Here is a 15,454-nt window from a genome sequence, read left to right on the forward strand (position 1 = left end):
TATTGTTAGATTTGTAATTGTTTGAAATTATCGATAGAGGCCAAAATTGCCAAAATTGATAAATTTGATGTTAGTATGGCGTCAACCAGCAGTACCAATCAAAACCGTACGCAAGATGATTTACAGTTGGATTTATCACTGGCCCATAACATATTTTCAAATATGACGAAAGAGAGTATTAGCCCTCTTTGCTGGTATAAATTCGAGGAGCGCACAAGATCAGAAACGCATATGTAAGTTTACGTTTTGAGAAATGCAAATAATTTTCATTTTCATTTAGATAAAAATAGGTAAGTTATATGTTTGTTTGTTTTGAAATTGAATGCAGACTCATACCTTGACGGGGACGTGGAACAATTAGATGAGTATCCTCTACGACGAGTGATACGCTCCTGCGTTGAAGAGTTTGGGTATGTGGCATGTCTCACAACTGATCCCCATTGTCACAGATGCCGCTCTTCTATCTGCGTTGGTCGAGATGTGGCGGCCAGAGACACACACATTCTACCTACCCGTTGGAGAGATTACGGTGTCTCTCCAGGATGTCAGTTGTCTCTGGGGACTGCCTATTACTGGACGGGCTGTGACGGGTGTAGAGTATGGGGACTTCACAAAGGACGTTGAAGAACTGTTGGGACCTAACCTGATGAAGGAAAGGTCCCTCAAGAGGTCAAAGTTTGCATCGAAGAATGACATCAATATCCCTTATTTGTGGGCGGCATTCAAGTAAGTTGCATTTTTCTAATAGTAAGTATTTGATTGTGATGCTTCATACTCTGTACTAAATTAGTTCGTATTTGTAGTGGAAAATTAGAAGAAGAGGCGTCTGAGGAGATGATAGATCGGTGGACACGGGCTTACATAATGGAGCTGTTCTCTTGCTAGTTATTCCCAGATTTCTCTGGGAGCACCGTCCCTGTTTGTATGCTTCTATTCAGATTCCTCTGGGAACACCACCGACCAAGTAGTTGACTGTTATTTCTGTAGCTTCTATTCAGACTTTTATGTAGTTATTCGGACTGTTCGGGCTGTTTGGACTGTTTGGACTTTTATGCTATTCGTACTGTTTGGACTGTTATTTAGTCATTATCTAGTTATCATGTTATTTTGACTGTTATTTGGTTTATGCTTGCTTGTCTTTTATGAGCTTATTACGTCTGCTACTATATTTCTTAGAATTCGACTTCGAACAAAACATGAGTTCTACTATAATAAAAATACACATAAGTTCGGATAAAGAAAAAACACAAGTTCTACTACAATAAAAATACACATAGATTCGGATAAAAAAAACACACAAGTCTACAATAAAAATTAACATACAAATTCCTGGCTAAAATTACCACCTCTCGAACGATGAAACTGCAATGAAAAAATATATATGTTAAAGCAATTGTTAATTCATAAAAATTATTTATTTTTTAAAACTTATCCTATTGTGTATTTCCTCTCGCATCTATTCTTCTTCTCGCATTCCTCTCGAGAGTTTCTCTAATGGTTCAATGACCCCTTTGTCGTTCTTCCAATACATCCATCCACATTTGGATCCAGTTGTGTTGTTTCCTACCCAACTTCACCAACCGATGTTCTGGAACTAAGAGATCTCCTTCGTGCACCGGCCAATCACATTGATTGTCATACACATGAAATTCACCACTCTATGTGTCGATGAGTGTTTGAATGTTGTAATAATAATTGACGAAGTAATTTGGATTCAAGTTCCTATAATGTTAACACATTAGTAAGTAATAACGTCCCTAATATGAAGTTTCAAATTAAATAAAACATAATTTTATCTTAAACGACACACCGCCATCATATGAACACATGGTATTCCGCCCATCTGAGGCTTCTGGCATAGACATTCCACCTCATGGTCGTTCTTCAGAATTACCTTGTACCTGCAGTCGCTAGACGTGTGCACCCATCTTCCATTCTCCATGTTAAAATTAATCTTTTCGCCATGTGAGGTCACCATAAACTCATGATGGCCGAATGCAAGCGTTGACATTTTTTTAGTCTTTTCAATATGCTTATCCAGCTTATTATGCATGCGAGTGGAAAAAAGCTGACTTGCTGCTTGCAATTGCACAGCCATCTCTCTTCTTTGCTCAAACCAGCTAACACACTTGTAGAATGTCTCCTCGATGATTGCGGCAACTGGTAACCTACGAGAATTAAAAATTATAATTAAATGAAGAAAATGATAATAAAAATAGGAGGATTACAAAATACAAACCTGCGATAAGTTTTGAAGACATGGTTGAGCGATTCGAATCGTTGCTAGTCATTATTTTCCAACGAGATCCATCATCCATAGCTTGATACACCTTCCATGGCTTAGGCGTTTCTTCCTCGTCATTTTCATTATATTTGCCACATGTATCCAAATAAGCCAACCAAGCAGGATTTCGCCTCCCGATTGCATCAAGTCCTTCTTGCAATCTTCTTTTCTTCTTCTTTTTAACCATAACCTTGAAAAAAGGGGAAGTTACATTATCCTTAGTGTGCTTTCCAAAATTCTCAAACACATGTTGAGAGCGGTAGCGGTGAGCACACTCCCCTTTCTCCTCACACCAACCCAAATTATCTTGAATAAAAACTTTTTTATGCCCTTATATCGGCAGATACCACACACATGTATCTATTTCGCCCAATTACAAACTCCTGCACCCACTTCATGAACCATCCCCAATTCTCAAAATCCTTGTTCTCTACCAGTCCAAATGCTAACGGGATTAACTGGTTCTCTGCATCATATCCGATTACAATTAACAACTTACCCTTGTATCAGCTAGACAAGAAACAAGCATCGATACTGATGACGGGTCTGAGGTGACCGACTGCGGCAATACATGGTCCCCATGCCCATGCTGCTCTCATGAAAAAATGATACCCTGACTTAGTGGTTGGCTTTGAAACAATTTTATATTGGGTTTCCGGATTTGACCTTTTTATTGCCTCCAACAAAGGGACAATCAGCCTGTAAGACCCCTCCCAACTACCAAAGGCCTGAGCAATTGCTAACTCTCTACCACGCCATAATTTGTTGTACTTTGGAGCGATGCCCTCGTTCCTTTCAGCACATAAGTCAGCGACTACCAGGATAGAAATATCAGCATTTTTTTCCAATGACAATTTTATACAATTGGCGACCATAGCGGACGTCAATTATGAATGATCTAACCTGGATGTCGATGCGTGACATGTGTGCTTAGCCACATTCTTCGTGATGACCCAAGTATTACCAAGGTCTGTAGCCCTTGCAACCAACGCCCACCTACACCGGGCGCTAACACACTTGTACCTCAGCCTGGTGGTATCGTTGTGTGTATTTTTTATCTCCCTATTTTGTTTGATGTGCCAGTGGTTAATTGTATCTTTCATCTTATCCTTGTTGTCATATGTCACCCCCTCAGACAATTCATGTCTTTCTCCCTTTTGATTTACAAAAGAAATAACAAAAATTAAACAACATCAATTTAATAACAACAATTTAATAATTAAATTAAAATTAAATATAAATTAACAAACATACCTCACAAGTCGCAAAAAAAGAGCTATCGGCTTCAAACCCTGATGTGTCATGAAATTGCTCAAATGGATGTCTTTTCCCACAATCCACTATAGGCCACTTCCGTCTACCAAGCACAGGAATACCAGTATCCTCATCACTGTGATCTGATACCCCACCGTCCCCATTATCATCCCAATTAGCCTCTGCCTCCCTTTCTTCAGGATCCTCGTCCGTATTGTCAGCATAATAAAACCGTTCAGGGGTTTCAGATCGGTCCCTTTCAAATTGGACTCGGCTAGAGGACGAGGATAGAATCTGAGATCGACCCTACTAGGACCCGCTACACATGGGGCCCGGCTAAGACCCGTTACAGATTGCTCGAGCCCCAAACCCTGAGTCAACTCCACAAAATTGCACACTGCTTCATATACTATTCTCAACATGCCTTAGAGACATCTTTACAGGAAACACCTCAACAGAACGCTTGTGCAATCATAAAATCACCAATCAAATTCTAAAATGAACCAATAAGTCAATAACTGCTCCATATATTTTTGGCTAAATCTAAAAGGTTCACCTTTTCCTTGTCAATGCATTCGGTGTACCTTTTAACGGCCATTACTTCTTCAGTTCATCTCATGATTGTATTTTCCTAAAAAAAGTAATAAAATAGTTGAGTTATGCATTTTTCTTTCTATTTACCTATTAATCAAAGCAGTTGGTGCTCGTGAGATGGTCCGCATAGATTATATTTATATTTATAATGTGGAATTAAATGCATAGCGATACAGTCCTGTATTAGAATTTAGAAATACAATATGGTTATATGGGCAATAATGATCCCCAAAGGTCAACGAAACTAAATTTCTCTCTGCAAGTCCATGTGGCTTCCATTTTTAAATATTTGTTCTTGGCATGAAATCCTCTTTCCAACATCCATCTGCAAAGACTTTAAACATACCTCTCTCTAAAATTTCTTTCCAGCAAAAGAATCAATTTCAAGCAATAATCTTACAAGAGTTTCATCATGTCTCTGATTTTTGCTGTTTCATTAAAAATCATTGATAACCTCATTCGCAATGCCACACCTCTCTTGAAGGCACGCCAGTTACCAGGAGACACTGAAATCGAGCTTGCAAGTTTGCAAGAGAACCTTCCAACAGTCAAAAAGGTCTTGTCAGCTGTTGAGAACAATAACCACATAATGGAGGAAAACGAGGCGCTAGATGCATGGATCTGGCAATTCAGGGATGCTGTTGCTGCTGCAGAGGATGCTCTTGATGAGCTTGAGTACTATGAAATTGAAGAGAGAGTGAATTCTCGCGATGATAAGGTGCGTGGCTCTCTCCATACCTATAAGAGAAAGTTTGTCAAGTTTTTTAACCATGCATTTAAAGATGATTCACTGGAGAAATTGAGGGAGGCAATAAAGGGATTAGAAAAGGTTGTCGCTGAAGTGGATCTCTTTCTTGCACTTGCAATTGGGCTACATGGTGGTGATGCCAATCACCAACAACCGTGGAAGCTCAGTAGTGCTCGTGAAACTGGATCCTTGTTAACTGAAAATAAGGTGTTTGGTCGAAACGAGGAGAAAAGCTATCTAGTAGATTGGCTCATTAAATCAGAACCTGAAACAAATGTTAACAACTTGTCTGCTTTAACAGTAGTTGGCATTGGTGGAATTGGGAAGACCACTCTTGCTCAACTTGCATATGATGATGTCAGAGTAAAAAAACACTTTGGCATTATGATGTGGGTTTGTGTCTCTAATAATTTTAATTTGGAAATTATAACAAAAAGGCTCCTAGAAGCAGCAAATGAGCAGTGCCCTTCAACTGATAATTTAGAAACACTGCAAGAAGTTCTTAAAGATAAACTAGAATCTAAAAAATTTTGTGTTGTTATGGATGATGTATGGGATGATGATGATGATAAGATGGTTGAATGGGATAAATTGTTTGCTCCCCTGAAATGTGGAAAACGAGGAAGCAAAATTGTCGTGACCAGTCGAATGGACTCAGTAGCAGAAATAATCACAGATATAACTAAAGGGAAAAAGGAATGCCTCAAACTGAAGGGTTTAGAAGAGGCCAACTATCTTTTGCTTTTCTATAAGCATGCTTTTGCCGGCGTCAATCCTGAAGAGCATAAACATTTGCAATTAATCGGCAAACAAATAGCAAAAAAGCTAGGTGGTTGTCCATTGGTTGCAAAAGTTTTGGGGGGACAGCTTAATTGCTACTTGGATGAGTACTACTGGGACAAAATCTTGAAGGAAAATATTTGTCAGGTGCGTAACTGCACGGATGACATTGTGAGGATATTAAGATTGAGTTATAACCATCTATCCTCAAACTTGCAGTACTGCTTTAGGTATTGTAGTATATTTCCTCCAAATTATGGGTTTCGAAAGAAAGAATTGGTCCTTATGTGGATGGGTTCGGGATTAATCCCGTATAATCAACAAAGACTGGAGGATACTGCAGAGGTGTATTTTGATGAACTTGTTCAGAAATCATTCTTTGATTTAAAACAAGAACAGCTTTATGTTATGCATGATCTTCTGCACGACTTGGCACGCTATGTTTCCCAAAATGAGTGCTTGCGGATTGGATATAATCATAGATTCGGTGTTCCAAAAACAATTCGCCATTTGTATGTAAATGAGACAGAGAATTATAAGATTTTGAGAGAGATTTCCCATTTAAAGAACTTGAGAACCCTTGTTATAGTGCTCAGAGGTGAAAATGCAAAGAAACATCAATTACCCATTATCCATGAAATTTTACAAAACATAAAAAGCCTTCGTTTGTTTAGCATAATTGCCAACTTCTCTTATAAATTACCTCATGAAATTAGTAATCAAATACACATCCGTTATCTCTCACTTGAGCAATCAATACCTGGCCTTGAATTAAGCTGGTTCCCTGAAACTGTGTACTCACTTTACCACTTACAAGTTATGAAGGTTTCAGATCTAGCACATGTAAGTTCCAAGGGTATTAAGCTGGATGGCATGAGTAACTTGGTTAATTTGAGGCACATGCTCATTCCCAGTAAAATGATGGTTAAAATTCCTCGGATTGGCAAGCTCACATATCTTCAGAGTTCCCTTGTTTTTAAAATTCGAGAAGAGGATGGTTACACAATACATGAGCTAAAGAATCTGTCTGACATTTGGGAGCTTTCTCTATGGAATGTTGAAAAGATAAGAAACACATATGAAGCTAAAGAGGCCAATCTCATGAAGAAAATAAATCTTAAATCATTGCTTTTAGATTGGTCTGAAGATTTGTCAAGAGAATCAAAGGCAGATGAGGAGCTCATCAACCAACTCCAGCCAAAAATGGGTCTAAATGAACTATCTATTATTGGTTATAACGGCACCAGGTCTCCTTTTTGGATGGTTGAAAATTGCTGTTCTAATTTGATAACCATCTCATTTCTAGGTTGTCCCAACTGGGAGAAACTCCCCCCTCTTGGCCACCTACCCTTTCTTGAAAATCTAGTTCTTGTTGACATGTCATCCATAAAGAGAATAGACCGTTCCTTCTATGGAGAAAGAAATGGGCCGCATTTTCATTCTCTAAAGGATTTGAAATTTAAAAACATGAAAAAGTGGGAGGAATGGGATGAAATAGATTATTTGCAACCATTTCCTCAACTCAAATATTTGACAATCCAACATTGTCCCGGTCTGAAATCAATACCAACTTTGCCTTTTGCTCTTACTGAATTATGTGTTGAAGATGTTGGAATAGTTAAATTTCCAGAATTTTACCAAGGAACTATTGGCAATGTGAGAGACCAGGTATCCTCTTTACCATCATCATCATCAAGTGAACTTCCCCCTCTAGTGGTCAGCAAGAAAAAACACGAGTTATCTCTAAAGAAATTAAGAATAACAAATTGTACAAACCTGGTGAATATTTCACTAGATTTCTTCAGAAATCTACGAGTGGTTGAATCCATGGATATAATGAAGTGCCCGGGGTTGTTAGCTAATGAGACAGGTGATGGCCTACTACCTGAGACATTGGTTGTTCTCAATATGGGATCATGCGGCGCTCTTGATGTGTTTCTTCTTTGCTCATTGTTCCATCTAAATTCCCTTATGATTTTGGTTCTAGAAGGTTGTGCAAACATAACTTCACTTCCTGGAAGAGAAGTTTTCTCTCAATTGAAATCACTGGATATTGTGGCTATTGGAGATTGCATGAATTTAGTTTCGTTGGGTGGAATTGATGCAGTTGAGTCCCTGAGAGAGTTGAAAATATTAGGATGTGATAAGCTTTTTCTGGGTTCTTTATCAGAACCAGACAAGCAGAGCAACTCTTCAAAGATCACTGATCTTAAAATCGATCGTGACTCACTCCTACTCATAAATCCATTGCGAAGCCTCACCTTTGTACAGGCACTTTGCATTGGTCATGTTTCAGGTCCACTACCAGAGGACTGGTTGCTCCAAAATGGTTCATCCCTCGAGCGAATAGAGATATATGATGCGGGTTCTCTGCATTATCTACCCGAAAGCATGACGAGTTTTACATCACTTTGGAAGTTACAGATATGCAAAGCAAGAAAGATGAAGTCACTTAATAACCTGCCAGCCTCATTGGAAGAATTGCATATCTGCGGTTGCGACCATACAATGAAGATGCTGTTGCATAATTCTCTGAGCGAGAATCTTCACATTCCCTATGAAGAGGATATTGAAATTATTGAAGAAGAATGCGGCGATCAATTATTGCATCCACAAAAAAACAAAATATCCAATGAGGAGGAACAATCAAATGATACAGAAGACGAAGATACATCAGAGGAAGAAGAAGATGGTGAAAACGGTGAAACTTCTGCAAGTTTTTTAGATGATAGTTCGCTCATGCTTACATCTTCCTCCTCTGCTGCTTCAATCTCAATGTAAGTCGCTTAGATTCTAATAATTAGCTGGTAAGGTTACAAAATGGTGAACAAATGTTACATTCGTTCCTTTTTCTCATGAGATGTTAGATTTGGTACTGTCTTACTCTATATTTTCAATAGATACTTGTACAAATTGCTCTCAACAGAATGTAGAGCAAACTTTCCAATCTTTCTAGTCAAGGGTCAGATTCTTCACATGGGTACTGTCTTTACATAGAAGGGTCAGATTCTTTTGTAACATAATGATATTATTTTGGCTATGAAAGATTGGAAAGTTTGCTCTACCTTCACAGTGCAACATAATGAGTTCATCATTCCTTCTGGCATTCATGTTTGAACAAAGTATTGCAGTGTGAAAAACATTGCGTTAAGCCTCCATAGTTTTTATTGTCATAACCAATAAAACTCATTTTCTAAAATGACAGAGTAAATTCTGCAATGAAAAGAATAGAAATAAACCCTATCAACAATAAGAAGAATGTGTGAACAAAAAAGTTATACAACATTTAAAAACAAAACCAAACAAAACGTACCTGCTTTCAAATATAACTTTAAATACTTATTATCCATATATACAGTTATTCTCTTCGACCAGGATGCTGAATTTACACAAATCAAAACAAATTTGAAGATCAATGGTGACTACATCTTTCTCCTCTGGCTCCTTGACTTCTTGTCACGCAACAAAAACCTCGGCAGACTCAAAAGTGAATTAACCCTAGTGATCCCTTCAAGTGCTGACCATTCCTCTTCGTCTGACATCATAATACACTCAGCCAGACTCCTCATAGATTGGCTCTTCTCTGGCTGCTTGTATGCTATTTCCTGGTCTTCAATCACCGGTTCGATTTCAATCTCACTGCACCCGCCTGACAAGGTATCAAATCTTGCTAAAGAGGACTTCTGGGCTTGTGATACCGGGTTGATATCTTGATCTTGTGCCTTTTCCTCTTGCTTTTCAGGTGTAGGTTGTTTCTGGTTTTGAGGTTTCTCTGATGGAGTGAAGTCAAAGAACAAGCACACAACAGCACAGTCATCTACTTTTGAAGTGGGGTACTTGAGGCGCCAGGACCGAACTGCACAGTCTACAAGAGCTCTGGCAGCAGTATTGCGTGACGGGGCTGATGCAACTATATCCACAGCCTCCTTGTTAGAGAGAGCATCCCAGATCTACATTTGTAACAACGTTTAAAATGACAAAATCCCATATATTTTTTTCCTCACAATTCTTGCTTGCTTCTTTTTGTCAACTTGTTACCAATGTTATAGAGAGTAATTTTTCCTCAGAATTTCTTGTTTATTATGTAAGTAGGTTACTTGTAGGACATTTTATAGTTGGTAAGACATCAACAATACCAATCAACAAAAGAACATGAAGGCTGTCGATCGTGCATAGAAAATCGTAGTTAGCCAGTTGAAGGCTGTTCTTACCTACTAGTACAAACTGTTATGTCATGCTGGATGGTAGGATTGTATGGTCAAACAAAACGGAGACAAACAACATAAACACATCACCAGGAAAAAGAATTTTACCAACCGATACTACAAGCCAAACTTTCTTAAACTGATGCAACCAAATTAAGTCCTCAATAAAGATATATACAATTACCCCATCTGTGGCGAGAATCACAAACTCATCCTTCTCTGTTAGTCTGTGGTATGATACATCTGGCACAGATATCAAACCATAGTCTTTCAGGCAAAAATCACCAAATGCCCGAGCCATGGCGAGACCAGGGGAATCATTATTGGGCAACCACACCCTTGACACATCAGGCTCGTCTTGAAGGGCAAATACTCTTCCTTTGCATTTTTGAATTCTTTCAGCCTCCCCTAAAGTATTGCAAGGAAGAAAAGTTTTACATAACTGGAAGAATTCCGGAAGTGAAACAAAGATGTATGAGAAGTTAACCTTCTACCCATGATTGATTTTTCATTTTCTTTTATAATGGCATTTCAAAGGTTAATTGTGTTATTTTGTTGTCTTATGGTTGGAGTATGTACTTTTCTTAGGTGGTCATGCCAACTACTTATTTTCTAGTCAATTCATACTGCAAAACCAATCAGTGGTCCAACCTACTTGTAGAAAAAAATTCAGACAATTTAGCTTAATTTGGTGTAAAACCGCAGAAAGATGTTGATTAAGGCCTAATTGAGCCATACAATTTATTCCAACCAAAAAGAACATTAGCTGGTGCCATGCATACTAGCTGGTACCATGCCAAATTGGTCAAGTCCTACATGAATCATGCAGAGTAATAGTCCTTAATCAAGAGAATCACATACTAGGAAGATTAGGCTTCAAATCAACAGTTAATTGCACGGGTAACAAAATGTTGTCATCATCTCTTGTGCCCAAGACAGCTCTAGAATCTCCAATATTCCCAATTATAAGATCATGTCCCTAATATGGTTACAATTTGCACAATTTTTAATAGCCAGCATAATTGGTAGATGGACGGGACCAATTTTTTTAAAGCCACCAACCAGATTTGGTGCCTAAAGTAGTTGGGTTAAAATGGGACAATAAATTTGGCTGCCAAACTATCAGATCAGTACAACTGGTTGCCAGACTATTAGATCAGTGCAATAAAGCATTTGTTCAAGTTTTTTTCATGGCTGTGGTAAAACAAATACTTTCAAATATGCACCAATACAACAAAAGAAAACATTATACTGAGACAAATATGCAAATTTAAAAAAAATCAAGATGTACAATTTAATATACAAGAGGTTTCATACTTTTGTTAGAACCTACCATCAGTTCTAGAGCAATTTTAACTTCTTTTTTCCTACTAGATGCAGTGTGGGTCAATACATTACATATGTACCTCAATTAAGCACAACACAAGAATACCAAAAAGTTCAAATATTTCATCATCAGAATTTGCTATAACAAAAAGTTCAAATACTTCACCTGTTTTACTAAAGTCACAGATGTACTACCACTACAGAAGCAATCGAGTGTTGGATGAAGCTTCAACTCCTTATCCACCAGCTTACATGCTTTCCTAAAGGCCCGCTTAAGGGGCAAATATGTCTTTGGAAACTTCTCGTCTCCATCACTCCATTCATCTTCGACACTATGAACTGATACTGCTTCGTCTGAGTTCATGCTACCTGAGAGGTTGCCGTTCTGATGCGGTGGTGTGCCAGTGCTTCCACTGTCATTTTCAGGCTTCCACTGGGCCAATAATTTCGAAGGGAAAGAATTTCTCACATTTCGGGCCACAAAATGCCCATATGGGCCATGACCATCGAATACTCCGCAGAAAACAGAGTCATTTTGTGATGCATAATCCTACAGTAATTTATTGTTAACAAATGTTAAATGGAATATTATGATATGACCAGCAATTGGTGGGGAATTTGTGCAAGGGAGAAGGTCCTGATTCCACATCCAGAATAGATAAAAGGTGGATGGATTATGAACAAAAAAAGATGGAAATTATGGATTTTTTTTTTTTTTTTTTTTTTTGCAGTTTATTGATTTAGATTTAGGTGAAATAAGAACATGCCTATTTAATGCACTTGAGCAATTAGCACCCTAAGACTTTAGTGGAAGTTCTTTACTTTTATTTGTAAACTTATTTTAAAAGAGAAAGTTTTCATCAGGCTGAATTAATCAGTTGACTAAACCCATATGAAACTATTACTGGACAGGAACTTATCTTGGTAGCTTTATCATTTTACCTAGATACAAAGAAGTAAGAGGACACAACTCCTCCATCTCACCAGATCAAAAGAATAACGACATATAAACCAAAGCACAGCTGATACCAAATGAAAACTACATCAAATTAATCATTCAAATGGCAAAATCTGGAAAGAAAGACAGTTCCTTTGAAACTTAATTTGAACTAACCTATTATCCAATTAATGTTTTGGGTTAACCAAATCTCCTGCAAAATCCATCATATATTCAAAATTGGACAATACAAATGAAAAGAAATACTCTTTCGTCTAACATTTTACTGTAGCAACAAGAAATTAAGGAACAAAATTATTTTAATAAAAAAAAAAAATTCAAAATTCCCACACAGAAACACAGAATAATATTATGCATTCCAGGTTCTGTTACTTCTGTAAAAGATATTGAGGGGTTTTCCGCAAAAAAAAAAAAAGAAAAGAAAAAAGAAATAAATGCTTGGAAGGCATATAATATAAAGCAAACAAACAAAAAGAAGGGGAAAATAAATAAAATAAAAAAAATCGCTCTCCTAAAAGAGAATAAAAAGAAAAGATCAAATTACCTCCCAAACAATCATGGCATCTTGGTTCGTTCCCTTCTTGCCTTGTTGCGTGTAGAGGCAAGCAACGTGGCTACAGCCGTTAGAGATCATCCGTTGTGACACCTGACTGAGCTCATTATCCATGAAATCAACAGCAGCGCCGCCGCCACAGCTCTCCGCCGCCCCCTTTTTGGTTTTTGATTTCCTTCGCGACAATCTCAACTCCGGCGGCCACCGCCTGGAGGCGGTCTCCGTCGAGATGCACATGCCCATCACGTGCGATTGAGAGGGAAAGCGTGAGAGGAGAAGAGGCGTAGTGTGGCTATGTTGCGCTGTCGTGTCTCTTTTGGGGGTTTATGGCCGGGAGAAGTTTGTCTTGTCTTTGGGATGGTTGCTGTAATGCTATTAGTATAATATTGTAATTAAAGGGTAAAATTGGATTAGTGGATCTGATAGCGATCTCCCACTCTCCCAGTAATAACTAATAAGTAGTCAAAACAAAAATTGCTTTTTATAAGGACCGGAGCAGAATAATTTGAATTTGAATTGATATATTAGATAGAGCACGTCTAGATAGAATGAGTAAACTAAGATGGGTTAGTGAGATGAATAATTAAATATTTAAAGTTAAGTTAATAGTGAAGTATTGCTCTGTGGACTTAAATAATAATAAAAAAATGTTATATTGAACACGTTAGCTTTTCATGCGCTTAATTAAGGAAAAAAAATGGCTATGGCAATCACAAATTTGAATTGTAAGGACGTAGAACAATTGCTAATTTAGCAATCTTGATAATTAGTAATTTGTCAGAAAGTGTCACCTCAGATTTTGCAAGTATTAATTTTAAGGATGCAATATTAAACCTGTTAATTGCCATGTTCTGGAGATAAATCTCTCAATCTTTTGTGGGTATAGAAGCATGATGGTATACTCAGAACAGAAAGCACCAATACTTTACGTGAAGATCTCATTGAAAACTTGTAAATGATTTGCAACAATATGAGACTTGTGTCTTTCTCCAACAGAGTAGACAAAAAACCTAAAAAGAATTAATACTCTAATATATATATATATATGTCGCTTTCTCATAATGGCAAGTGGTTAGGACTTGGGAACATATATATTGTCAAATGTTTCTGAGGTATCAATTGGTTGCTTCACATTGCTCCGCTAATAGGTTCCTTTTTGTTTCATTTCAAATGAATTTAATTATTATCTTCATTTTTTTTTTAAAGATACGAAATTAACAGTCCTTGATACATACAATGCATGAGTTATGATCTATCTGTTGAATGACAAAAAAAATATTGTTGATATGGCACAAATGAGAGGTTAGGAAGATCAACTCTCCTTAATCTTATTGAGTATGGATTTATCTTTGATCAGTTAATCCTATTTTTATCTTCATCATCACTCTATTGTTCATTCACTCAAACATTAATTCCTTCTAGTAAAATTGAGTAATTCATTCCAAATTGAAAAAAAATGAAAACGACCACATTATCAGTTATTAAATGAATCTAAAGTCTTACACAACCTTCAATTTCCAAGCCTCTAATCTCACTCTTTCTTGAATTAAATTGGATTTATTTGTGAAACGTTTTGAAATTACCAAATCTATAAAATATATGTCTCAACTATATATCATTTTGTTAAGAGGATAGACATTGATGCCCAAACATTATTTCACAACCTTCAAAATTTTGTAATTTGTACCTACTATTTAAAACACAAATTAGGTGGAATTAAACCCTGCTTTTAAATAAAGGGACCACAGCTTGTACCACAGAGGTATATGTCATAAATAGGACATAAATTCAAATTTAATGCAGATGTTTTAAGGTAGAACATCTTTCCGGATCATAAAATTAAAACTTACAACAAACGGATGCCATTTTGTTGTTGAAATAAATGAATTATTTGATTGGGACTGAAAACAATATATACTTGATGAAATTAAAATAAGCCTATTGAGAATCAATTAACCCAGTAAAATCTTAAAATATGTCAAATAGTCCTATCACAGATTCACAATTATAAAATAGCATGATATTATAATACAGAAACACTCAAATATCACCCTCGCATTTGTCTTTTTCTTGAAAAAAAAAAAAGAAAGGTAAAGTTGCGTCAAGTTACATTTCTTATAAAATATTTTAGATAAGTCAAAACTGGTACTTACTTATGGTTTCCTTAAGATTTCCATATTAAAATATAATTTGTCAAAAACGTGTGCATATTAATAAATAAATGCATACAGAATACAATACAGTGAATTACTATAATACAATTCTCACATTATTTAAAAGAATTAATGGGTAAAAAGTGTAATGAACAAATTATTCAAGTTTGTTGTCTTATTGAGTGCATTGTAGTATTTTATAAGTAAACTTGATTTGATTTAAAAACAGTCAAACTCACAGAAAGGTACATTAAGTCACACCACACCGACCAAATAATTTGTATTGTTTTACTTTTACCTTCCATGTATCTCTATAGTGCTTCAAACTTCAAAGACGCATCAATAATTCCAAACATGCCCCCATTTGGGACAATGACAGACATAATAGTTTCACTTGAACACTACCTTTCTTTTAGTCTGGGTCCTCTGTGGCGATAACGAATATAATATTAGTGTAGTAAGTCACTGCAATCCAAGAACTATTGAGCTAGTTAGTATTTTCTTTTTCCAAATTTGTAATAGGCCTAAAAGCACGCTGTCCGTTTCCAGAGTATGTGGCATGGCCTCTTGGGCTTGCAATTAGTTGTGCAAATGTCTGA

The 15,454-nt window shown here is 36.8% G+C and overlaps 2 protein-coding genes across 2 annotated transcripts; one reads left to right on the forward strand and one right to left on the reverse strand.

Moving 5' to 3' along the window:
* The first annotated feature begins 4,365 nt into the window (after positions 1-4,365).
* Positions 4,366-8,450, forward strand: LOC144561056 (putative disease resistance protein RGA1). Its single transcript, XM_078310266.1, has one exon. It carries the CDS (start codon positions 4,545-4,547, stop codon positions 8,439-8,441), a length of 3,897 nt encoding a protein of 1,298 aa, XP_078166392.1. The 5' UTR covers positions 4,366-4,544; the 3' UTR covers positions 8,442-8,450.
* A 429-nt stretch (positions 8,451-8,879) lies between these two features.
* LOC144560565 (putative protein phosphatase 2C 66) lies at positions 8,880-13,063 on the reverse strand. The gene is made up of 5 exons (XM_078309795.1): positions 12,694-13,063; positions 11,358-11,741; positions 10,727-10,844; positions 10,050-10,273; positions 8,880-9,610 (listed from the first exon to the last, which is right to left on the reverse strand). The coding sequence occupies exons 1-5, from the start codon at positions 12,943-12,945 to the stop codon at positions 9,083-9,085; spliced, it is 1,506 nt and encodes a 501-aa protein (XP_078165921.1). The 5' UTR covers positions 12,946-13,063; the 3' UTR covers positions 8,880-9,082.
* Between the last annotated feature and the right edge of the window lie 2,391 nt (positions 13,064-15,454).

This window comes from Carex rostrata, chromosome 10 (assembly GCF_964058835.1).
Source record: "Carex rostrata chromosome 10, lpCarRost1.2, whole genome shotgun sequence".
Lineage (NCBI taxonomy): Eukaryota > Viridiplantae > Streptophyta > Magnoliopsida > Poales > Cyperaceae > Carex > Carex rostrata.